Source organism: Pan paniscus, chromosome 18, assembly GCF_029289425.2.
Source record: "Pan paniscus chromosome 18, NHGRI_mPanPan1-v2.0_pri, whole genome shotgun sequence".
NCBI classification, from domain to species: domain Eukaryota; kingdom Metazoa; phylum Chordata; class Mammalia; order Primates; family Hominidae; genus Pan; species Pan paniscus.
In genome coordinates, this window is record NC_073267.2 from 65,452,858 (window position 1) to 65,478,986 (window position 26,129).

The following is a 26,129-nucleotide window of genomic DNA, read 5'->3' on the forward strand; positions in this document are numbered from 1 at the left end:
ATTAGATTGCCTTGGCTAAAGTTATTACCATTGGCCTTAATGGCAACCAGATCCAGCCCCAGTGGAAAAACATAAGTTGATCCCTTATGAAATAGTCACCAAAAGGCCTATGTTTCTAATAATAAAACCTCATGTATCTCCTGCTCTCCTGAGCTGACATGATTACATGCTGCAAGGCTTTAATGCATTATGCCAAAGTATATTTTCAACAGGTAAAGGAAGCTTTTCATTGGATATTTTGGAATCATCAGAGAATGACTGCCCTTGAACTCTGTTGGAAGGGACCATGCCAAATTCTTCTTTGCAGCCAAACTTTAGGGTCTCAAGTCTTAGATCCACATCTTTCAACTCAAAAGGGTCCCTCCAGACCCTGGGAACTACATACTTTTTAAAACATTACAGTAAAGCTGACCAGAGAAGGTTTTTCCCCAGAGGCAGACAGCATCTTTGATATGGACAGCTTTCCCAAGATCATGGATCAAGCCTTCTCTGTCATAAAACTCTTATCTTTTTCCTTTTCCCCCTATTTCCTGATGTCCAAATCTCTTCTTGCTCTCTTTTTTTTTTTACCAAAAAAAAATCCAGGGAACATAATTTGTAGATAGATATATGGTGTTTGTTAAGGCTTATGTTCTAGCAAAAAAAAAAAAAAAACAGAGTGACAGTTGGGTTTATGAAGATAAGCTAGTTATCACTGAGGAAAGATTCCAGTGGGATTCCTGGGAACTCACTCTCGGTGGTAGTGGAGTACCAGTAATATGAAATTTGAAGCTAATCCACACATTGAAAAAACAACCTTGGACTTTGTGACCAACCAGACCTCTTAAGGGCTCAAATGGGTAGAAGTCACTCTCCAAAAGGTGGATAATGACATCTAGGTTCAACAAAATTACTTAATGAGACATCATGATTCCTATCTCCTTTTTCCTCAAGCTGGGAGCTTGTGTATGGTACTGAACAAAATTGAATGTTGTACCTACCTCTCACCTGATTTTGCTACTACAGAAAGCTGAACTATAAAGGGGGCTGATACTGCTGTTTCTTTAGACACTGCTACCAAATGCATTAAGGGAATTTGTCAAGGGAAAGGAACACATGATGTATTTATAGGAGCAACTAACGGTTGGCAGACATCCTAAGTGGGGATGGCAAACTTGACTTTTCCAAGGTTTTCAAATCTTGATGTTCTTCTAGTAAGTCTCCAGTTTACTATGATTTGTACTAAAGGCTAGGAACAAAAGTGGATACCTCATTAAATCAGACCATTCTGCAGAGAAAAATGGCCCTGAATTGCCATCATACAATTTGACTATAGCCAAGTGAACTCAAATAATATTGAACTAACTATATTGGCCTGAACTTTGACTTGTGTGATTTAGATCAGTTCAGTTTGTAAGGACTCCTGTTAAGGTATACACTTCGGTCCTTTGGTATTTTCCTCCTGATAGTCATTATAATAGTCCCCCTGGTGTTCTCTATTCTGTAAAGTCTAAAGTGTTTGGATACAGCCATCCATCAAGCACTGAGTGATTTTACTTCAACTAAACAAGCAAAAACATAAATAATTATTTAGCTTATGTGATGTCTGACTTGTGAATTCTTACATGGAAACCAAAAGAATCCTTTTATAATGGTTACAGAGTGGCATCAATGCCCAAAGTTTTGGACAATCTCTCAGCATTGAGAATCTGACCAAAGGGGAGAATTGTTCAATGAAACTAAGTGGCCTGAGGATGCTTCTGTACTTGAGTCCTTATGTAACTTACATTAGTTACATAAATTAAAGTAGGCTACCTTATGTAACTGAACTGCAACCTACTTTAGTGGGTAAACTGACTGAACATTCTGCATAGCAGTAGCTCATTTATTCTTATCAGGATCCCACTGTATGAAAATACCTTTATTTATTTACTCTACTGTTAATGGACATGTAGGTTGTTCTCAGTTGGAGACTAACAAAAATAAGCTGCTCATAGCACCCCTGTATGTGTCCTTAAGGACATATATGTAGATTTTTTTGAATACATAACTGAAAAAGGAATGCCAAGTCATACCTAGAGTGGTGAATGTTCAGCTTTATCAGATATGGGCAAATTATTTTCCAAAGTGATTCTTTTAATTTATACTTAAGCAGAAGTGTATGAAAATTTTTATTGGTCTGTGTCCTCACCAGCACTTGACTTTGTAAGTCTTTTTTAAAATATTCAACCATGTTGATGGGTGACAATAGTATCTCATTATTATTATTACTTTTTCTTTTTTTGAGACGAGTCTCAGTCTGTCACCCAGGTTGGAGTGCAGTCGCATGATCTTGGCTCATTGCAACCTCCACCTCCCGGGTTCAAGAAATTCTCCTGCCTCAGCCTCCTGAGTAGCTGGGATTACAGATGTGCACCACCATGCCCAGCTAATTTTTTGTGTTTTTAGTAGAGCAGGGGTTTCACCATGCTGGCCAGGCTGGTTTTGAACTCCTGACCTCGTGATCTACCCACCTCGGCCTCCCAAAGTGCTGGGATTACAGGCGTGAGTCACCAAGCCGGTTGTCATTATATTTTAATTGCCCTTTCTTGATAACTGATGAAGCTGAGCACCTTGTCATGTGTTTTTTTGTTTATTTGTTTGTTTTGTTTTGTTTGACAGAGTCTCACTCTGTTACCCAAAAGGTACAATCTTGGCTCACTGCAACCTCCACTTCCCGGGCTCAAGCAATTCTCCTGCCTCAGCCTCCTGAGTAGCTGGGACTACAGGCGTGCACCACTGCACCCAGCTAATTTTTGTGTTTTTAGAGATGGGGTTTCACCATGTTGGCCAGGCTGGTCTCGAACTCCTGACCTAGTGATCCACCAGCCTCAGCCTCCCAAAGTGCTGGGATTACAGGTGTGAGCCACCGCGCCCGGCCTTGTCATGTGCTTATTGGCCATTTGGATATCCTCTTTCATGATGTGCCCCTTCAAGTCTTTCCCACTTATTTGTATTGTGTTGCTTGCCTATTTTTAATCTGTAGGAGTTCTTTATATGTCCTGATAATTGTATTATAAACATTTTCCCCCTGTGTTCTGCCTTTTCACTCTTTCAATCTTTTGCCTTTTTAAGAGGAGAGATATAAAGCCCAAAGGGAGGCAACTTGACCAAGATGTCCCAAAACGCCAGTGGTACAAAATGGGAGGAAAAGCTCATATGATTCAGGTCCCAAGATACAGCTCTGTGCAGTAAGAAATGATTTTCAAAGAAAACTTGAAAAAATTAGTGGTAATCAACTTATAATTTTCTTCAGAAAATAATAAAAAATAGTAAAATTGTGTTATGAAAAGTGAAATGCTCATACAAAGAGAAGTGAACTAAGTATTGGGACAATCGTGTAAATTATTCAAGCCAAAGGCCTTCAATTATTTATTTTTTAATGATTCAATTTCTTTTAATTTTTTCCAAGTTTCTATTTTGAAAAATGTCAAAACTACAGAAAGATGAAAGAATATCATAGTGAAAACATGACTTTTGCTTTATACACACGTGTGTGTGTGTGTGTGTATGTAGCTAAACCACTTTAAAATAAGTGTCAGACACCATGACACTTTGTTCTCTAATATTTAAGTGTATTTCTATTAACAACAAGGGCATTCTCCTATATATCACTAACACCATTATCATATCTAAGGAGTTTAACAGCTAATATTATACAACATTCAGTCATTTTCAAATTTTCTCAGTTTTCCCAAATATATCGTTATGGCTTCTTCTTTTTTTCTTTTATCTAGGATCCACTAAAGATCTTACATTTAATTTAGTTGTCACATCTATTTTATCTCTTTTAATCCAGAGCAGTAGCCTTGCCTTTTTGTGGTCACTGATGACATTGATGTTTCTGAAGAATCCAGGCCTGTTGTCTCATAGAATGCCCCATGTTCTGGATTTCTCTGATTGCATCATCGTGATTAGATGAAGTTTAAACCGTTTTTCTAGGAATAACCCATGCTACTTTTACTTGAGTCATCAGTGCTTTTCAGACTTGGAATGTACATTACTGGTGATATGTGGGATGGTTTAAGTAGCACCAGGATGATTTTAAGTGATACCATGGATAAGACTTTTTTTTAAATTTGGTAACATAACAGTTTTATTTTTTATATAACAGTTTTATTTAGATATAACTCACAACCATATAATTCACCCATGTAAAATACACAATTCCATGGTTTTTAGTATATTCAGAGTTGTACAATCATAACCACAATTGATTTTAGAACATTTTCATCCCAATGAGAAACCTTGTATACTTTAGCCATCACCTCCTAACTACGCTTCATTCCCCTAAAAACATCCCCCGCTCCATCCCTTCCCCCACCTTCACTCCCCACCTCTTCATCCAACCTCACTCCCCCTTTCCCACTCCCAACCCTAGGCAGCCATTAAGCTACTGTGTCTGGACATTTGCCGTTTGGGGACGGTTCGTATAAACAGACTACACCATATGCAATCTTTTGTGACTAGCTTCTTTTTTTTCTCTTTATACCACCTGTGGGAGTGACTGGCTTCTTTAACTTAGCATAATGTTTTCAAGGCTCATTCATGGGTAGCGTGTATTAGTACTTCATATCCTTTTATTGTTGAATAATGCTGCATTGTATGAATATACCACATTTTATTTATCTGTTTATTAGTTGATGGGCATTTTGGTTGTTTCACCTTTTGCCTATCATAAATAATACTGCTATAAACATTTGCATAGAAATTTTTTGCATAGAAGTATGTTTTCAATTTTCTTGGATATTTACCCAGGAGAAGAATTTCTGAGTCATACAGTACTCTGTGTTTAACATTTTGAGGAACAACCAGGCTATTTTCCAAAGTGGCTAAGCCATTTTACATTGCCATTAGCACTGTATGAAAGTTCACATTTTTCCACAACCTCACAAACACTTGTTATTGTCTGCCTTTTTTATTATAGTCATCCTAGTTGACATAAGATGGTATCTCATTGCGGTTTTCCTTTTCATTTCCCTGATAGCCAATAATGCTGAGCATCTTTTCATGTGCTTATTGACCACTTCTAAGTCTTCTTTGGAGAAATGTCTACTCAGATTCTTTGTCCCTGTTTTAATTGTGTTATTTGTCTTTTTATTATTGAGTTGTAAGAAGGGTACTTTTTTTTAATAACAAAACTTACTGCTGTTTCTTTGTTAAGATTTGCAAATACTTCTTCCCAGTTGGTTGTTTCCTTATTTTTCCCTCATGCAGAATTTTTATGAGGTTTTTCTTTTTTTTTTTTTTTTTTGGTCTTTATTTCTTAGAGTGGTTTTAGGTTCACAGCAAAATTGAGAGGAAGGTACAGGATTTCCCTTATACCCTCTGCCCCCACAAATGCATAGTCTCCCCATTACCAACATTCCCCAACATAGTGGTATATTTCTTAAAATTTATGAATCTATATTGACACATCTTTATCACTCAAAGTCCACAGTTTACCTAGAGTTTACTCTTGGTGTTGCACATTCTATTGGTTTGTACAAATGTTTTATAACATATATCCACCGCGATGCTAGCATACTGGTTATTTTCATTGCGTTAAAAATCTTCTGTGCTTTGTCTATTCATCCCTTTCCCCAACCCCTAGCAACCAATGATCTTTTCAGTGATCTAGCAACCACTGTCTTATAGTTTTGCCTTTCAAAATGTCATATAGTTGGAGTCATACAGTATAAAAGCTTTCCACATTGCCTTCTTTCACTCAGTGATATGCATTTACGTTTCTTCTATGCTTTTTCATAGTTTGATAGCTCATTTCCTTTTTCATTTGTTCGTTTGGCCCACTTTTATAAAAACGGAAACCAACTTTTTTAGCATTGATTAATATTTATTGTCTGGATGTACTACAGCTTATTTATCCACTCACCTACAGAAAGACATCTTGGTTGCTTTCAAATTTTGGCAATTATGATGCTATAAACATTCATGTGCAGGCTTTGATGTGAGCATAAGTTTTCAACTGCTTTTGGTAAATATCAAGGGGTGCAATGGCTGGATTGTATTGTTAGAGTATGTTTAGTTTTATAAGAAATCACCAAACTGTCTTCCAAAGTGGCTGCATCATTTTGAAATTCCACCAGCAATGAATAAAAGTTCTTTTTCTTTTTAACTTTTATTTTAAGTTCAGGGGTAGATGTGCAGGTCTGTTATATAGGTAAACTTGGATCACAGGGATTTGTTTACAGATTATTTCATCACCCGGGTATTATGCCTAGTATCCATTAATTGTTTTTCCTCATCCTCTCCCTCCTCCTACCCCCCGCCATCTGATAGGCCCAGTGTCTGTTGTTCCTTTTTATGTGTCCATGTGTTCTCATCACTTAGCTCCCATTTATAAGTGAGAACATGCAGTATTTGGTTTTCTGTTCCTGCATTAGTTTGCTAAGGATAACGGCTTCCAGCTTCATCTGTGTTCCTGTAAAGGACATTATCTTGTTCTTTTCTACAGTGCAGAGTATTCCATGGTATACATGTACCACATTTTCCTTATCTAGTCTAATATTGATGGTCATTTAGGTTGATTTCATGTCTTTGCTATTGTGAACAGTGCTGCAATGAACATACGCATGTATATGTCTTTATCATAGAACGATTTATATTACTTTAGGTATATACCCAGGAACAGAATTTCTGAGTTTAATGATATTTCTGTCTTTAGGTCTTTGAGGAATTGCACACTATCTTCCAAAATGGTTGAACTAATTTACACTCCCACCAACAGTGTATAAGCTTTCCTTTTTCTCCAGAACCTTGCTAGCATCTGTTTTGTTTTGTTTTTTGTTTTTGGGGGGTTTTGTTTGTTTGTTTTGTTTCGTTTTATGAGACGGAGTCTCGCTCTGTCACCCAGGCTGGAGTGCAGTGGTGTAATCTTGGCTCACTGCAACATCTGCCTCCCAGGTTCAAGCGACTCTCTTGCTTCAGCCTCATTAGTAGCTAGGACCATAGGCACACGCCACCACTCCTGGCTAATTTTTGTATTTTTAGTAGAGATGGGGTTTCACCATATTGGCCAGGATAGTTTCGATCTCCTGACCTCGTAATCCACCCGCCTCAGCCTCGCAAAGTGTTGGGATTACAGGCGTGAGCCACCGTGCCCAGACGCATCTGTTATTTTTTGACTTATTAATACCATTCTGACCGGTGTAAGATGGTATCTCATTGTGGTTTTGATTTGCATTTCTGTAATGATCAGTGATGTTGAGCTTTTTTTTTCATATACTTCTTGGCCACATGTATGTCTCCTTTTGAGAAATGTCTGTTCATGTCTTTTGCCCCCTTTTTAATGGAGTTGTTTGGTTTTTTCTTGTAAATTTAAGTTTCTTATAGGTGCTGGATAGTAGACCTTTGTCAGATGCATAGTTTGCAAAAATTTTCTCTCATTCTGTAGGTTACCTGTTCACTCTGTTGATAGTTTATTTTGATGTGCAGAAGCTCTTTAATTAGATCCTATTTGTCAATTTTTGCTTCATTGCAATTGCTTTTGGCTTCCTTGTCATAAAATCTTTGCCTGTTCCTATGTCCTGAATGGTGTTGTCTAGATTGTCTTCCAGGGTTTTTATAGTTTTGGGTTTTACATTTAAGTCTTTAATCTGTCTTTGGTTGATTTTTGTGTAGGGTGTGAAGAGAGGAGTCCAGTTTCAATCTTCTGCATATGGCTAGCCATTTATCCCAGCCCCTTTCATTGAATAGGGAGTCCTTTCCCCATTGCTTGTTTTTGTCAGCTTTGTCAAAGATCAGATGGTTGTAGGTATGCAGCCTTATTTCTGGGCCCGCTATGGTGCTGCATTGGTCTAGGTGTGTGTTTTTGTACCAATACTATGCTGTTTTGCTTATGTAGCCCTGTAGTATAGTTTGAAGTTATGTAGCATGATGCCTCCACATGCCAGCATTTGGTGTTGTCTGTGATCTGGATTTTGGCCATTCTAATAGATATGTAGTGGTATCTCACTGTTGTTTTAATTTTCATTCCCTGATAACATATGATGTGAAACATTTTTTATAAGCTTATTTGCCATCTATATATCTTCTCTGAAGGGGTGTTTCCTAAGACATGTGGCCCATTTTTAAATTGGATTGTTTGTTTTCTTACTGTTGAGGTTGAGAGGTTTTTACATATCTTATAACAGTTTTTTATCTGATACATATTTTGCAAATATTTAATCTCATTCTGGCTTGTCTATTTATTCTCTTGATCATGATTTTTGCATAGGTAAAATTTTAGATTTTATTGGTCCAGCTTGTCAATTCCTTCTTTCATGGATCATGCCTTTGGTATGATGTCTAAAAAGTCATTGCCAAAACCCAGGTCATCGCTTGTTATCTTCCAGGAATATTATAGTTTCGTACTTTACATTTAGGTCTGTGATCAGTTTTGAGGGGTTTTTTTGTGTGTGAAAGATGTAAGGTCTGTGTCTAGATTCATTTCTTTGCATGTGACGTCCAGTTGTTCCAGAACCACTTGTTGAAAAGACTATTTTCTCCATTGCATTGCCTTTGCTCATATGTATTGCAATGCCTTTCCTACATTATATTACCTTTGCTCAACGATCAATTTACCAAATGTATGTGGGTCTGTTTCTGGGCTGTCTATTCTGTCCCATTGATCTATTTGTCTGTTCTTTCACCACATTGCTTAATCACTGTAGCTTTATAGTAAGTCTTTAAGTTGGGTAACGTCAGTCATCTGATGTTGTTCTTCTCTTTAATGTTGTGTTGACTATTCTGGGTCTTTGCCTTTCCATATAAAAACTCACATTACAATCAGTTTCTTCCTAACTACAAAATAACTTGCTGAGATTTTGATTGGAATTGCATTGAATTCATAGATCCAGTTGGGAAGAACTGATATCTTAAAAATGCTGTCTTCCTATGTATGAACACTAAATATTCTGCTGTATTTCCATTGTATACTTTTATGGTTTTGTATTTCGCATTTAAATATTTGACACTTTTGAAATGTTTCCAAATGGCTATGCAGTTATTCCAACATCATTTACTGAACTGTCCTATAATTTGGGTTATCTTCTTTATCATATTCTGAATTACCATAGTAGTTGGACCTATTTCTGGATTTTCTATTTTGTTTCATGGGCAGCGCTATTCATTCACCACAACTACCTTGCTTTAGTTATTGAGGCTTTATAGTACGTTTTTATACCTGGTTAGGCTAGCCATTTATTTTATTTGCAAGTATCCTTCTTACCATTCTAGTTTATTTTTTCAAGTGAACTTTGGATAAGCATATCTAATTAAAAACAAAACCCTGTGTATACTATTATAATTATATTAATTGTAAAAACAAGTCAGTAAGAACTGACATTTTATTATTATGAGTTTGTCTCTCCAAGTGCATAGTTATTCCATTTTTTGAAGTCTTCTTTTGTATCTTATGGGACTTAAATTTTTTGTTCCTATATGTAGTGCACATTTTTTATTAAGTTTATTCCTAGGTGTTATGTCTTTATATATGCATGGCCACTGTAATAGGGTGACCTCCCATTATATTTTCTAACCGGCTGCTATTTGCATACATAAAAGTATTGATTTCTATAGTTTTAAATCCTGCCACCATACTAAATTATCTTATTGTTTGTAATTTTTTTTAGTTAATTCTCTTGAGTTTTCCAGATACACAGTCATAAGATCTGCAAATAGTAATAGTTTTACTCCCTGCTGTTTGATTTTTTTACTGTCAATTTCTTTTTCTCATCTGTTTAAATTGGATAATTCCTCCAGTACAATTTTCAACAACAGTGAGAATTTTTGCCTTGCCCTTGTTTCTAATTAGAATGTTACAAATTCCTGAGTAATGACGATTTTGGCTTTTAGGCTGAGAGAGATATATTTTATCATGTTAAGAAAGTAACCATCTATATCCATTTTATTAAGTGTCTTTTTTTTAAATCAAAGCTAGAACTATCTGCTCTTTGAAAGCTTTATGGAGTTTTTCCTTGTTCCCTTCAAAACTCATGTTAAAATTCATGACCCAGTGTAACACTACTAAGTGATGGGGTCTTTAAGAGGCGAGTGGGTCATGAGGGCTCTGCCCTCAGAAATAGATTAATCTACTCATGGATTAATGGGTTAATGAATTAATGGATTATTTCTGGAATGCATTAGTCATAATGAGGGTGGGTCTGTTATAAAAGCCAGTTTGGCTTTTGTGTCCCTCTCATCCTGCAATGCCTTCTGCCCTGTTATGACACAGCATAAGGCCCTCATCAGAAGCTGATCAGGAGCAGCCTCCCAGTCTTGGACTTCCCAGACTCCAGAACAGTAAGAAATAAACCTGTTTTCTTACTCAATTGCCCGGCCTCAGGTATTCAGTTATAGCAACAAAAAATAAAGTATGACATCATCAATACCTGGTGCTTTTTTGGAAAGTAGCTCTTTATTTTTTTCAATTTTGTTTATTTAGGTAATTTACCTCTTCTAAAGTTAGTATTGATAGATTATATTTTTCTAGAAAAATATCTATGTCATCTAGATTTTTACATTTATCTGCTTAAAGTAGAACCAAGTGGTTTCTTTTAATTTTTTAAAAATTTTCTCCCCCTCCCCCTCCCCCTCCTCCTCTCCCTCTTGCTCTCTGTCTCCCTCTTTCTATGGTCTCCCTCTCTTGCGGAGCCTGGACTGTACTGCCATGATCTCCGCTCGCTGCAACCTTCCTGCCTCGGACTCTGGTGATTCTCCTGCCTGTGCCTGGGATGCCAGGCACGCGCTGCCACTCCTGACTGGTTTTTGTATTTTTGGTGGAGACAGGGTTTCGCCCTGTTGACCGGGCTGGTCTCCAGCTCCTGGCCTCAGGTGATCTGCCTGCCTCGGCCTCCCGAGGTGCTGGGATTGCAGACGGAGTCTCGCTCACTCAATGCTCAATGTTGCCCAGGCTGGAGTGCAGTGGCGTGATCTCGGCTCGCTACAACCTCCACCTCCCAGCCGCCTGCCTTGGCCTCCCAAAGTGCTAAGATTACAGCCGCTGCCCGCCCGCCACCCCATCTAGGAAGTGAGCAGCATCTCTGCCTGGCCGCCCATCATCTGGGATGTGAGGAGCCCCTCTCCCCGGCCGCCCTGTCTGGGAAGTGAGGAGCGCCTCTGCCCAGCTGCTACCCCGTCTAGGAAGTGAGGAACGTCTCTGCCTGGCCGCCCATCATCTGGGATGTGAGGAGCCCCTCTGCCCGGCTGCCCCGAATGGGAAGTGAGGAACGTCTCTGCCTGGCCGCCCATCATCTGGGATGTGAGGAGCCCCTCTCCCCGGCCGCCCTGTCTGGGAAGTGAGGAGCGCCTCTGCCCAGCTGCTACCCCGTCTAGGAAGTGAGGAGCGTCTCTGCCTGGCCGCCCATCATCATCTGGGATGTGAGGAGCCCCTCTGCCTGGCCGCCCCGACTGGGAAGTGAGGAGCACCTCTGCCCGGCTGCCCCGAATGGGAAGTGAGGAGCGCCTCTGCCTGGCTGCCCCGCTCTGGGAAGTGAGTAGCGCCTCTGCCCGGCCGCCACCCCATCTAGGAAGTGAGGAGGGTCTCTGCCTGGCCGCCCATTGTCTGGGATGTGAGGAGCCCCTCTGCCTGGCCGCCCCGTCTGGGAAGTGAGGAATGCCTCTGCCCGGCTGCCCCGTCTGGGGTGTGAGGAGCGCCTCTGCCCGGCCGCCCCGTTTGGGAAGCGAGGAGCGCCTCTGCTCGGCCGCCCCGTCTGGGAGGAAGTGAGGAGTGCCTCTACCCCGTTGCCCCAAATGGGAAGAGAGGAACGCCTCTGCCCAGCCGCCCCATCTGGGAAGTGAGGAGCGCCTCTGCCCGGAAGCCCCGTCTGGGAGGAGAGAAGCGCCCCTGCCCGGCCGCGCCATCTGGGAGGTGAGGGGCATCTCTGCCCCGCCACCACCCCATCTGGGAAGTGAGGAGCGCCTCAGCCCAGCCGCCACCCCATCTGAGAGGTGAGGGGCGTCTCTGCCCTGCCGCCCCGCATGGGAAGTGAGGGGCGCCTCTGCCCGGCCACCCTTCATCTGGGAGGCGGGGAGCGCCTCTACCTGGCCACTCTTCGTCTGGGATGTGAGGAGCACCTCTGTCTGGCCGCCACCCCGTCTGGGAGGTGAGGAGCGCCTCTGCCTGGCCGCCACCCCATCTGGGAAGTGAGGAGTGCCTCTGCCCGGCCGCCCCGTCTGGGAAGTGAGTAGCACCTCTGCCAGGCCACCCTGTCTCGGAAGTGTACCCAACAGCTCCGAAGAGACAGCGACCATCAAGAACGGGCCATGATGACAATGGCAGTTTTGTCAAAAAGAAAAGGGGGAAATGTGGGGAAAAGAAAGAGAGATCAGATTGTTACTGTGTCTGTGTAGAAAGAAGTAGACATAGGAGACTCCATTTTGTTCTGTACTAAGAAAAATTCTTCTGCCTTGGGATGCTGTTAATCTATAACCTCACCCCCAACCCCGTGCTCTCTGAAACATGTGCTGTGTCAACTCAGGGTTAAATGGATTAAGGGCGGTGCAAGATGTGCTTTGTTAAACAGATGCTTGAAGACAAAAAAAAAAAAAATTTCTCTATTTCTTTGTTATTTCGCCCTTTCAAGTTCTCATTTGTGTGTTTACATTTTGACCATTATTTCTTAATTATGTTATCTAATGATTTATGTATTTCATTGGTTCAAAGAACTAGAGCTGGAATTTATTTATTAGTACTTTTAATCTGTTTTCTAATTTGTTAATTCCCACTTTTATCACTACTGATACTTTCCTTCTAGAGTCCTTCAATATATTTTGGTATTCTGTTTCTAACTTTTTGAGCATAATGCTTGATTCATTTTATTCTTTCTTTTGCTATTTAAGGCTATGTTTTTTTTCTCTGTACACTGCTTTATCTGTGTAGTAGTTTTCTAATGCTGCCATAACAAAGTACCACAAACTGGGTATCTTAAACCCAGTTCAAGACTCGCAGTTTTCTGAAAGCTGGAAGTACAGTGTCAAGGCATCATTAGGGTTGGTTCCCTCTGAGGGCTGTGAAGGAGAATCTGCCCCATGCCTCTTCCCCAGCTTCTGGTGGTTTGCTGGCAATCTTTGGCAGTCCTTGGCTTGTAGAAGCATCACCCTGATCTTGCCTTCTCTTCACATAGTGTTCTCCCTATATGTGTGTATCTGTGTCCAAATTTCCCCTTTTTTATGAGGATACCAGTCATATTTGGTGAGGACACCCCTTCTAATGACTTCATTTTAACTCGATTACCTCTGTAAAGACCTTATCTCCAAATAAGATTACAGTTTGAGATAATGAGGGTTAGGACTTCAACATATGAATTTGGGTACACAACTCAACCCATATTATCCCACAAATTCTGATAAAGAGTACTTGCATTACTGTTTTTTCCTAAAACAATCTTCCATTTTGATTTGTATTTCCTCTCTGAGCATTAAGAGATCCTTTATAATTTCCAGATGGAAGGAGTTTTTGCTTTCTCTTTTGTTATCAGTGTTTAGTTTTAATGAATTATAGTTACACAATGTTATCCATACTATGTCTACTTTTTGGAATTTATTAAATATTTCTTTATGAGTTAATATATGATCACTTTCTATGAATATTTTCACAGCTTTTGAAAAAACAAAAAACTTATTCTGTGTTCTTTAGTTACATGGATTAATCATGTCTGTCTCATTAATTACTTAGGTATTCTATATCCCTGTTTATTATTGTCCTCTTGGTATAAAATAGACAGAGAAAAGTTAATTAAATTCCCTTTCTATTAGTGTATCCGCTTATTTCTTCTGTCTAATTTCTGCTTTATGAAGGTGGATGCTATATTATTTGGCATATAGTTATTTATATATATTATCTTAAACTGATTTATATCCTTTATGTAAAAAGGTACCCTTCCTTCCCTATTTAATGATATTTGTCTTGAATTCTATGTTGTGTGATATTAAGATATCCATCACTGCTTTCTTTGCGTTTGTATTTCTCTGGTGTATATTTAACTCTTAAACTTTGTGAATATCTTTGTTTACATGTATTTCTTACATATAACAAAGTTGGATTTGCTTTGTGATCCATTCTGAAAATTATCTTAATGAATATTTACTTTTATTAACAGATAAAATATATTTTGTCTTTGTCCTATCATATTATTTGTACTGTGTTCCTGTTGAATAATTTCATTTTTTAAATCTTTTTATTATGTAGTTATTATGGACTGAATGCTTGTACTCCTCTCCCACTCCCCACCAAAATTTACATGTTGAAATCCATACCCCAGTGTGATGGTATTAGGAGGTGGGGACTTTGGAAGATAATTAGGTCATGAGAGAGGAGGCATCATGAATGAAATTAGTGTTCTTCTAAAGGAGACCGCAGAAAGTTATCTTGCTCTTTCCACCATGTGAGGATACAATGAGAAGTCTGCAGTCTGCAACCCTGAAGACAGTCCTCAGCAGAGGCTGACCATGCTGTCACTCTGATCTCAGACTTCCGGCTTTCAGATCTGTAAGATATAAATTACTGCTGTTTATAAACCACTCAGTCTGTGGTATTCTGTTATAGCAACCTGAACTAAGACACTATAGCTTTTACATGTAATTATTCCAATATTAAGAAAGTCTGTATTTGTGTTCTAACAGTTGCCTTTATAAGTGTAGTATTTTTTAATTTTCTTAGCTATCTATTTCCTTAGTTAGCTCTTTATTATAAGCAATAGTGAAATAATTATATTTTCTCTTTCTTTCCCTGTCATGTTTCTTCGTTCTCCCACATAGCTCAGAGATGAGGACACCTCTGATAATCAATAAACATTGATTAGCTGTTACTACTTTCTAAAAACAAAACACAACAAAATGCACACACAATGTCAAGAAAAGAAGTTTCATTCTCTTTCCTCTTCTGCATGGATATCCCACACTGGTTTGTCTAGAATCGTCTCCCACTCCTGTTTGAAAACATTCTCTCTGACCTAAAGACAGGAAATTTAATGCCTTGGAGATAAAGAAGGGTTGAGTCAATGCAAGAATACATGACACATTCATATTTCCCTGTTATATCCTGATTTGTTTATTGCTCAGGCTCTGAATATGGCCTAAAACCAGAGATTAGTGGGAGAAATCTGAACTGAATCTCTACAGGGCCAGCATTCATCAAATGCTGACATTCTAAGGTGCTGGGTCCACAGGAATGGCAACACAAGTCAGGAAATAGAAGCAAGTTTTAGGGACATACCTGATTATCAGAATGAGTCACATGGCCTATGGCATCTGCCTACCCTGCTTATAGCATGGCCATAGGTCTCAGAGAACAAGGTTGCTTTATGCCTGATGAACCAAGGTATTTCAGTTTGGATAACAAATTATAGAATCATCCCACCTATAGCCCACACACATTAAATGTGACAATTATGTCATATCTAATTAGGCCAGTGATAAGGTAGCCTTGGCCATCATCATCATTGTAAATGGAAAGCCCACACCTTGATGTTGCCATTGATTGGCTGCCTTTCTGGCTAAGGCTCAATTTCCTCCTCGGTAAAATAAAGACAAAAAGGGGATGAGTTCATTGGTCTCAAAAGTTTATTTCATCGGTGTATCAGAATTGGATTTTTACATAGTTCAACCATTTTTCATTATGATCACATTATGTAGGTCATGGTTATTTTAAGGCTCAGAACAAAAATGCCCAGAAAAGTGCTTTCTAAGTCATGTGACAGTGGGTGAATGACAAGCACTGTTACTATGGAAGATTTCCTGGCGCTTACTTTCTTTCGGAAAGAAAAAAAAAATTAAACAGTTCTCTTGATTTTTACAAGAGTTGGGTTCATGGAAAGAAATCTTCCACCATCCCAGGGATGTGCACAAGGTCTATGGGATCCATGAGGACAACAGTACCTGCTTTATAGGAATCAGGATCTGAGCAGGGTGTCTTGTGTGCTCACAGAAATTCCAAGCACACAGTAGTTTCAGGTGACAGCCAATTCGTGGGAGACTCTGGGGACCTTAATTAAAAGGTCAGTAAATTTTTTTGAAAGTAAAATTATTCAACTCAGGATTTTTACCGTGTGCATTAGAAGTATTCATGATCTGTTCTCCCTGGGTGGAGCTCAAACTGACTGAAGCACACACTCCTGCCTCTAAGGAATGAGTAACAAAAGACATTCATTAGGCAAAGGTAATTACACCTAATAAATATCCCAGATTACCCTTCCCTTGTCCAACTTCACCTCTTGTATAGAATCTATCTGTAAAGGAAAAATGTCTACAGATAAGACTCAGAGCTTTGGATCCACCTGCTATTTTGGGAAAATTTTCTAAGTATCTTAGTTAGACTACATCCTTTCTTTCTCTACCTAGAATGACGTATTCATTTGCCTAATCCATAAATTCCACCCCTTTTAGATGAGAAGTCAGCACACTTTTTCTTAAAGGGCCAGGTAGCGCTTTGTAGACCATATGATCTCTGTTGCAACTACTCAGTTCTATGATTGTAGTGCAAGAGTTGCTGTAGACAACAAGTAAACAAATCGGTGAGGCTTTATTCCATCATAATTGTATTTATGGACACTGAAACTTGAATTTCATATCATTTTACTGGTCATAAAATATTCTTCTTTGGATTTTCTTTCAACCACTTGAATATGTGAAAACCATTCTTAGCTTATGGGTCATGCAAAAATGGCGGCAGGCCAACATACTTTGCCAACCCCTCCTCTATATCATGAGCAACTTGAGAGCAGGGCTGAATGATAATCATCTCACTATCTCCTAAGGCTGGGCTTCACTGCTTGACACCTAGAAGACATCCAAAACTGTGGAGGAAGAAGTGAGAGACAAAAGCCATGGAAAACACAGCAGGTGAATCCATCACACACAACAAGAAAGCCCTTTATGTTGTTCAGAGTGGGTACTAGAAGGGAGAACATGTGGTAGCAGGGTTCTTCTTTTCTCCTGACATTTTTTACACCAAATGTGTGGGGAATTTTCCACACCAGTTCTCCAACTCTCTGACACCAACTCTCTGTATCCAACAATTCAATTCAATTCTGACACTATCTAGCTGAAGTTAGCATCAAATCCTACATGTTAAATGGCTCAGTCCCACAAGAGTGGCCCCACTTCAGGTACCAATCGCAAGTCCCAGGCCCCCTATACTTCTGACAACCAAGCGTAAACTTGGAGTTCCCAAATTCGCTAATTCATGTTGGATCATTTGCTAGAATGACTCACAAAACTCAGGAAAGGACTCTACTTACATTTACCAGTTCATGATAAAGGATACAAATGAACAGCCAGATGAAGAGGTACATAGGGTGAGGTCTGGAAGGGCTCCAAGTATGGGAGCTTTTGTCCTCATGAAGTTGGAGTGTGCCCCTCTCCCAGCATGTGGATGTGTTCACCAACTCAGAAGCTTCCCAACCCCATCATTTAATTTTTAAGGAGGCATCATTATGTAGGCACAATTGATTAAATCATTGGCCATTGGTGACTGATCCAGTCTTCACCCCTTTTGCCCTCCCTGTTGGGTGGGTGGGGAAGAGGGGCGGGGGTTGGAAGCTCCAAGCTTCTAACCAAGGCTTGGTCTTTCTGGTGACAAGCCTTCTAGGGTCCCACTAAGAATCAGCTCATTAGAACAAAGATGATTCTATCACCCTTATTATTCAGGAAATTCCAAGGGTTTTAAGAGCCTTGTACCAGGAACCAGGAGCAAAGACCAAATATCTTTCTAATTATATGTTAAAAAGCTAATAACATCACTTTGGAGTCAGAAAGACACCTGTTTCTGCATCCCAGCCCCACCATTTCCTGGTTTGGCCCTGAGCAAATAACTGCACTTCAGAGTTCATTTTTCTGCAAGTAACAGAAAAAAAAAACAACTAAAGGTGGCTTGAACACTTATCAAGAAACATGAGCATAGGGGTTCCAAGGCTGGTTCAGTCACCCAGCACTGTCACTGAGATCACAGCTCACACACTCTTTCTTTCTCGTGCTCATTGGCTTTTCACCTCTGTGTTTGTCATCTGTGGTTGCCAATGGCTGCCAGAACTTTAAGCATCACATCCACCATGTTCAAGCCAGGAAGAAGGAACAGAGTAAGTATACCAGCTGTCTGCTCTTATGCTAGTCCCTTTATAAGGAAACCAATGACTTACCTAGAACTCTCTAAACAGATGTCATTTATATTCTCATTGTCCAGACCTGGGTTCTATGGCCACCCTTGCTGCAAACGAGGTCAGTCTTTATGGTGGTTAGCAAGGGAGAAGGGAGTTGGGAATTGTTTGGGAATGCGGCAAGGGGAGTGGGGCCTTAACGGTGTCCATCTCACAGATTGTTGTGAGGATAAGTGAAGCAATGTGTGTAAAGCATTGCACATAAGCACTCAGTCAATGGAAGCTACTATTATCAATATGGCTAGCTTAAATATTTTCAAAATCATAAAACATAGTCTGTACACTGCCAGTATAAAAACTGCAATTTCTCAAAGTTAGAAAGCCTCACATCCTCATTTCACAATGCCAATAATTACATACATTTAAGGTGAATGAAGACTGAAATAGAAGAGAGAAAGACTGTGTGTGTGTGAGAGAGATATTCAGTTATTGATGTAGAGCATTCCATATGTACATAGAACTACACACACACACACACACACACACACACACACATTAAGAGTAAATGAATAAAGCCAGGTGTTGATAGATAGGCTCTGCATTCTGAATGCTAAATTAGATAACTCAGGCAATTTCCTCAGGCTAAAATCCTGAGTCATCCTTCTCCGTCTCTCTTTGCCTTTCCCTAGTCAGTCAAAAAGTTCTGTAGATTTTGCACTGCAATATGCTTTCTATTTGTTTGCTCTTTTCCACTGCCCAAGTGCAACCTTTATCACCTTTTGTCCAGACAATTGCAATAGACTTCCTAAGTATTCCCCTGTCTCTAGTTGTTCTGCCCCCTACCAAAGCAATCCATTCTCACCTTCTTGCCAGTTATCTTCTTAAAGCAAAGCTCTGACGATGCCGCTTTCTGCTTGAAAAACTTTAATGGTTCCCGGCTGCCTACAAAGTCCCAATGCCTCAAATATTATTCAAGGATGTTCTTACCTGCCCTCAACCTCCTTTTCTCACCTTCTCATTTCCTTACACACTCATAGTCCAGCTTACTTAGAAACTGTTCCCTGTTCTCCCAGCAAATGCCTCCCCTATGCTTCATGCACGTATCTTAATGCACACTAATCCTTCTTTGCTCTTCTAGATCCTACCTAGAGGGATGATGGTAGCTTCTGTTTTAAGCTACACTGAAACTCTGTCTCATGGAAGACTACAAAGCACCCAGAATTTTGTGGACCATAATTTGTGCAAAATTATCTGATTAAATCAATAAAGCTTTCAATAATTCCTTCTGGTGTTTTTCTAGTCCTGGGACATTTAAATGTGCTGATGACTGACAATTTAAAATTGTAATGTTCCATCAAATGAGCTGGGAAGGAGACAGTTGATTCAGGACTGCAGGGTCAGGATCAGGACTGGACAAGGAAGAGGCCTGGTTGGAGCTTGGCTTGGTTCTCTCCCTCCCTCTAAATAGAGATGTCAGATGAGCTTTCACATAGCAGAGAATCATGTACTCTGTGCCGTCCCAAAGTGGGAAGGAAGCTATTATTGTTGGTGCCAGGCACTATACCGGATATGCCATTTTGCTGCCCAGTTAACCATCCTAATATCTGTTAAGGTAGGGATTCTCATTGTCTCTATTTTCTATCAGAAATGAGAGATGCAGAAGTGAGTAAATTCTTAAAGTCACAGTGTTGGGATTCAAAAACAAGTGTGTCTGACTTCAAAATCCCACTCTGCTCTTATCCAAGATCATACAGCAGAACAACTAAATTTATTTTTTACTAATTTTTAAAATTGACCCATAATAATTGAACATATCCCCTGGGGTACATAGTGCTGTTGCATCTATTCTCAGCCTTTTGGGTATGATCATGTATAGCACAGTGATGTTGCAATACATATAATGTAATGATCAGATCAGGGAAATCAGCATATACATTATCTCCAACAGTTATGACTTCTATGTGTTGAGAACCTTCAATATCCTCCTTATAGCTATTTGTATATTCTAACTATGTACTATATTATTGTTAACTAAAGTCATCCTACAGTGCTATAGAACACTAGAGCTTATTCCTCCTACCCAGTTATACTTTTATATCCTTTAACAAATCTCTCCCCGTTCCCCACTTCCCTTACCTTCCCCCACCTCTGGTATCCTCTGTTCTACTTTTTACTTCCATGTGATCAACTTTTTTTTTTTAGCTTCTACATATGAGTAAGAACATGCAGTGTTTAACTTTCTGTTGCTGGCTTATTTTACTTAACAAAATGTCCTCCAGTTCCATCCGCATTGCTTCAAATGATAGGCTTTCATTCTTTTTTATGGCTGAATAGTATTCCATTGTGTATATATACCACAATTTCCTTATCCACTTATCTGTTGTGGGACACCTAGGCTGATTCCATTTCTTGGCTATTGTGAATATTCCTGCAATAAACATAGGGGTGCAGATGCTTCTTTGGTATACTGATTTTCTTTCTTTTGGATAAATATCCAGTAGTAAGGTTGCTGGATCATGTGGTAGTTCTAATTTTAGTGTTTTAAGGAACCTCTGTATTGTTCTCCATAGTGACTCTACTAGTTTATGTTCCCACCAAAAGCATATAAGAGCACCCTTTTCTCCACATCCTCACCAACATTTGTTATTTTTTGTCTTTGATAATAGCCCTTCTAACTGGGATGAGATAATACTTCATTGTGGTTTTGATTTGCAATTCCCTGATGATTAGTGATACTGAGGATTTTTTCATATACCTGTTGGCCATCTGTGTGTTTTCTTTTGAGAAATGTCTGCTCAAATTATTTGCCTATTTTTTAATTGGATTGTTTGGATTTTTGCTGTTGAGATGTTTGAGTTCATTACATATTCTGGATATTAATCCCCTATTGGATGGAGAGTTTCCAAATATTTCCTCCCACTCTGTAGGTTGTCTTTTCACTTTATTGATTGTTTCCTTTGTTGTGCAGAAACTTTAGTTTGATATAATCCCATTTGTTTATTTTTTCTTTTGTTGTCTATGCTTTTAAAGTTTTATTCATAAAATCTTTCCCCAGATCAAAACTCTGAAGCATTTCTCCTATGTTTTATTCTAGTAGTTTTATAGTTTTAGGTCTTCCATTTAGGTTTTTGATCCATTTTCAGTTGATTTTTGTACAGGGGAGAAGTGAAAGTCTAGTTTTATTCTTCTGCATGTGGATATCCAATTTTTCCAGCACCATTTATGGAAAAGACTGCACTTTCCCCAACATGTGTTCTTGGTGCCTTTGTCAAAATTAGTTGGCTATAGATGTGTGGATTAATTTCTGAGTTATCTATTCTGTTCTATTGGTCTATGCTTCCGTTTTTATGTTAGTACCATGCTGTTTTGGTTACTACAACCTTGTAGTATATTTTGAAGTCTAAAATAGTGTAATGCTAGTGTAATGCAGCCATCTTTTTTTTCTGAGAATTGCTTTGGTTTTGGCTATTTGCTATTTGGAAGATTCTGTGGTTCCATAAATATTTTAGATTTTTGTTTATCTCTGTAAAGAATGTCACCGGCATTTTGATAGGGATTGCACTGAATCTGTAGATTACTTGGGTAGTGTGGTCATTTTAATAATATTAATTATTCTAATCCATGAGCATGGTCTGTTTTTCCATTTTTTTGTATCCTGTTCAATTTCTTTCATCAGTATTTTGCAATTCTCCTTACAGAGATCTTTCACCTCTTTGGTGAAATTTATTCCTATGTATTTTTTATGTAGATTTTGCAAATGAGATTGCCTTCTTGGTTTCTTTTTCAGCTAGTTTGTTGTTTGTGTATAGAAACAATACTGGTTTTGTATGTTTATTTTGTATTTTATAACTTCATTGAATCTGTTTATCAGTTCTAGAAGTTTTTTGTCAGAGTCTTTGGGTTGTTACAATTATTAAATGGAAAGCTTTCAGCTTTTCCCCAATCTATATGATAACTGTGAATTTGTCATAGATGGCCTTTATTCTGTTGAGGTACTTTCCTTCTATACCCAATATATTGAGAATTATTATCATGAAGAGATGTTGAATTTTATTAAATGCTTTTCCTGCATCTATTGAGATGATCATATGGTTTTTGTCCTTCAATCTACTGATATGATGCACCACATTTATTGATTTGCATATGTTGAACCATCCTTGCATTTCTGGGACAAATCCCACATGATCATTGTGTATTATCTTTTTTTGTGTGTTATTAGATTTAAATTGCTAGTATTTTGAGGATTTTTATGTCTAGGTTCATCAGGGATATTGGCCTGTAGTTTTCCTTTTTTGTTGTTGCCTTGTCTGGTTTAGTATCCTGATCATGCTGGCCTCAAAAAATGAATTAAGAAAAACTCCCTCCATTTCAATTTATTGAATAGTTTGAGAAGAAATTGGTATTAATTATTCTTTAAAGGTTTGGTAGAATTGAGTGGTAAAGCTATCTAGTCTTGGACTTTTCTTTATTGAGAGACTTCTTATTACTGATTCAATCTCATTACATGTTATTGGCTTGTTCAGGTGTTCTATTTCTTCTTGGTTCAATCTTGGTAGGTTGTATGTGCCCAGGAATTTATCCATTTCCTCCAGATTTTCAAACTTATTAGCATATAGCCATTCATAGTAGTCTCTAATGATCCTTTGTATTTCCATGGTATCTGTTGTGATGTCTCCTTTTTTGTTTCTGATTTTACATATTTGGGTCTTTTCTCCTTTTTCTTGGTTAATATAGCTAATGATTTCTCAATTTTGTTTGTCTTTTCAAAAAAATTCTTGTTTTGTTGATCTTTTGTATTTTTGTCTCATTTCATTTATTTCTGCTACAATCTTTGTTATTTATTTCTTTCCACTAATTTTGGGTTTGGCTTATTCTTTCTTTTCTAGTTCCTTGAGATGCATCATTAGGTTGTTTATTTAAAGTCTTTCTAATTTTTTTATGTAGACATTCATTGCTATAAATTTGTCTCTTAATAATGCTTTTTCTGTGTCTCATACATTTTGAGATGTTGTGTCTTATTTTCATTTGTTTCAAGGATTTTTAAAATTTTATCCTTAATTTTCTCCTTCACCCATTGGTCATTCAGGAGCATGTTTAATTTCTATGTATTAGTATAGTTTAAAATGTTCCTCTATTGTTGATTTCCAGTTTTAGTCCATTGTGTTCAGATTAGATACTTGGTATGATTTTGATTTTTTAAAAAAATTTGTGATACTTGGATTGTGTCCTAACATATAGTCAATCCTGGGAAATATTCATTCCTACTTTTCATTGGAGTGTGTTTTTATTAGCAACATAAAATTGGAAGCAGCCATACTGTAGTAGCAAATCAAGGCATTTTATTTACCAAGATATTTGAGTTATATCCCTAAGTTTTATAAACTCAAGGTGAAGTGGAGAAGAAAAGTTATAATTTATTGAATACTTACTATATACTAGGCACTGTGCTAAGTAAGCCTATGAGTACACATAACTGCATTGAGACCTCCCAGCACCCCTATGAGTAGTTCTTCTTAACATCCACATTTTACAGATTGTAAGATTGAGGCCCAAAGAAGTTAAAATAACTTGACAAAAGCCACACAGATAAAAAGCAGAAGAGCTAAGATTCAGTCAAGATAGAACCCCAAAGTCATACCCAAATAATTTTAATAAAGTAATAAGTGGCATACCACAGAAACAGCAGAAGACGTGAGAAAGGGAGTGGAGATCAGGTAAGCTTTCACACAGAAGGTAGCAAATAGGCTGGGCTTTAAAGCATGGGTAGACATCCACCAGGTATTTGAGTTGGTGGAAAATGCATGTGCCGTGCCCTAATGAAAGAAAAGGGTTCTGTCCAGAAGAATCAGAGGGTTGAATGTCATGGGATTATAGGGCATGCAGCAGAAAGTGATGAGAAATCACTGCCCTTAAGAAGGAGGAGGCTGTGGCAGGTGACGGAAAGCCCTGTTACCATAAAAGAAAGCTTAGGCTTTCCTTTTAGGGACTGGGGAGCCCTAAGCAAGATGTGGTCTGATTGAACTTGAGATCTAGAAAGAACAGTTTGGTGGCAAAGTGGAGAAGACAGGCTTGATCATGGAGGCCAAGGGACTAAACAAAAAAGTCTCAGGACAAGCAGGTACTGCCAACCCAAAAAGTAGGCCAGGAGGGCCCATGTGAATGGAAGAGTGTAAGTTGAGTCTGAAGTGGTCTCAGCTACCACTGATCAATTCTGGCAGGCACTACCATGTTGGAGAATGGGCCTAGAAATAGAGACTTTAAAATCTTTAAATTTTTTAATATCTTGATTTTTTAAAATCAAGTATTCCTTTCAATTCTTGCTATCCAAATACTACCTAGACTCAGGAACCAAATACAGACTCACTTGTTCTCTTGTGCTTACTCTGTATCTGAACTCTCACTGCCCTAAAAAAGAGATGAGACAGATTTGGATGGTGTGGGACCTGTCAGCAACCAATATAAGCATTAAAAAATTACTTGTTAGGGCCAGGTGTGGTGGCTCACGCCTGTAATCCCAGCACTTTGGGAGGCCGACGCAGGCAGATCACGAGGTCAAGAGATCGAGACCATCCCGGCCAATATGGTAAAACCCCATCTCTACTAAAAATACAAAAATTAGCTGGGCGTGGTGGTGCATGCCTGTAGTCCCAGCTACTCGGGAGGCTGAGGCAGGAGAATCACTTGAACCTAGGAGGCAGAGGTTGCAGAGAGCTGAGATCATGCCACTGCACTCCAGCCTGGTGACAGAGCGGGACTCATCTAAAAAAAAAAATTTCTTGTTCACTGGGCATGGTGACTCACACCTGTAATCCCAGCAATTTGTGAGGCTGAGGTGGGAGGATCACTTGGAGCCAGGAGTTCAAAACCATCCTGGGTAACTAAGCGAGACCCCTGTCTCTACAAAAAAAATTTAAAAATTAGCTGGGCATGGTAGTGTGTACCTGTAGTCCCAATTACTCAGGAGGCTGAGGCAGAAGGATCACTTGAGCCCAGAAGTTCATGCTTGCAGTGAGCTATGACTGTGCCACTGCACTCTAGCCTGGGCAACAAAGCAAGACCCTGTCTTTAAAAAAAAGAAAAAAAGAAACTTGTCAGTATACATAATACGAATACAGATACATATGTATAAACACACACATACAAATACACATATGCATGTATACACACATATATACATATATACACACATGTAAACATGTGTGCATGTTTATGTATGTTTATATGTGCATATACAGTCATGTGTCACTTAACGATGGGGACACAAACTGAGAAATGTGTCAATAGGTGATTTCGTCATTGCACAAATGTTGTACAGTCCACCTACACAAACCTGGATTGTATACTATACACCTAGGCTTTATAGTATAGCCTACTGCTCCTAAGCTACAAACCTGTACAGCGTGTTACTGTACTGAATACTGTAAGCACCTGTAATACAATGGTAACTATTGTGTATCTAAATATGACTAAACAGAGAAAAGGTATAGTAAAAATAGAGTATACAAGATTTAAAATGGCCCAACTGTATAGGGCACTTGCCATGAGTAGAGCTTGCAGGATTGGAAGTGGCAATGGGTGAGTCAGTGAGTGAGTGGTGACAGAATGTGAAGGCATAGATCATTACTACTTGTAGACTTTATAAACAATGTACACTTAGGTTACACTAAATTTATTTACATTTTTTCTTTCCTTAATAATAAATTAGCCTTAGCTAACTGTAACTTTTTTACTGTATAAACTTAAAACTTTTTTGTGACTTTTTGACATCTGTAACTTAGCTTAAAATACGAACACGTTATACAGCTATACAAAAATATTTTCTTTCAAATATTTCTTTCTTTACAAAAATATTTTTCTTAAATCCTTATTCTATAAGCGCTTTTTTCTATTTAAATTTTTAAAAATTATTTTGTTAAAAACTAAGACACAAACACACACGTTAGTCTAGGCCTATGCAGGGTCAGGATCATCAAGATGTCACTAGGCAATAGCAATTTTTCAGCTCCATTAGAATCTTATGAAACCACCACCATCTATGTC

At 38.7% G+C, this 26,129-nt stretch overlaps 1 protein-coding gene across 7 annotated transcripts in view; it reads right to left on the reverse strand.

Moving 5' to 3' along the window:
- Nucleotides 1–3,392: 3,392 nt before the first annotated feature.
- Nucleotides 3,393–26,129, reverse strand: part of LOC100992578 (uncharacterized) — a 214,537-nt gene continuing 191,800 nt past the window's right edge. For 6 of the 7 annotated variants that reach the window (XM_063597592.1, XM_055100606.2, XM_055100605.2 and 3 more), the window contains one exon: nt 3,393–14,483. In XM_063597592.1, coding sequence (XP_063453662.1) covers nt 11,020–12,249 — 1,230 coding nt within the window. In that variant the 5' untranslated portion in view covers nt 12,250–14,483 and the 3' untranslated portion in view covers nt 3,393–11,019. Of the gene's footprint in view, nt 14,484–16,040; nt 16,116–26,129 lie in introns of all 7 variants that reach the window. The other variant, XM_055100608.2, reaches the window with a different exon arrangement.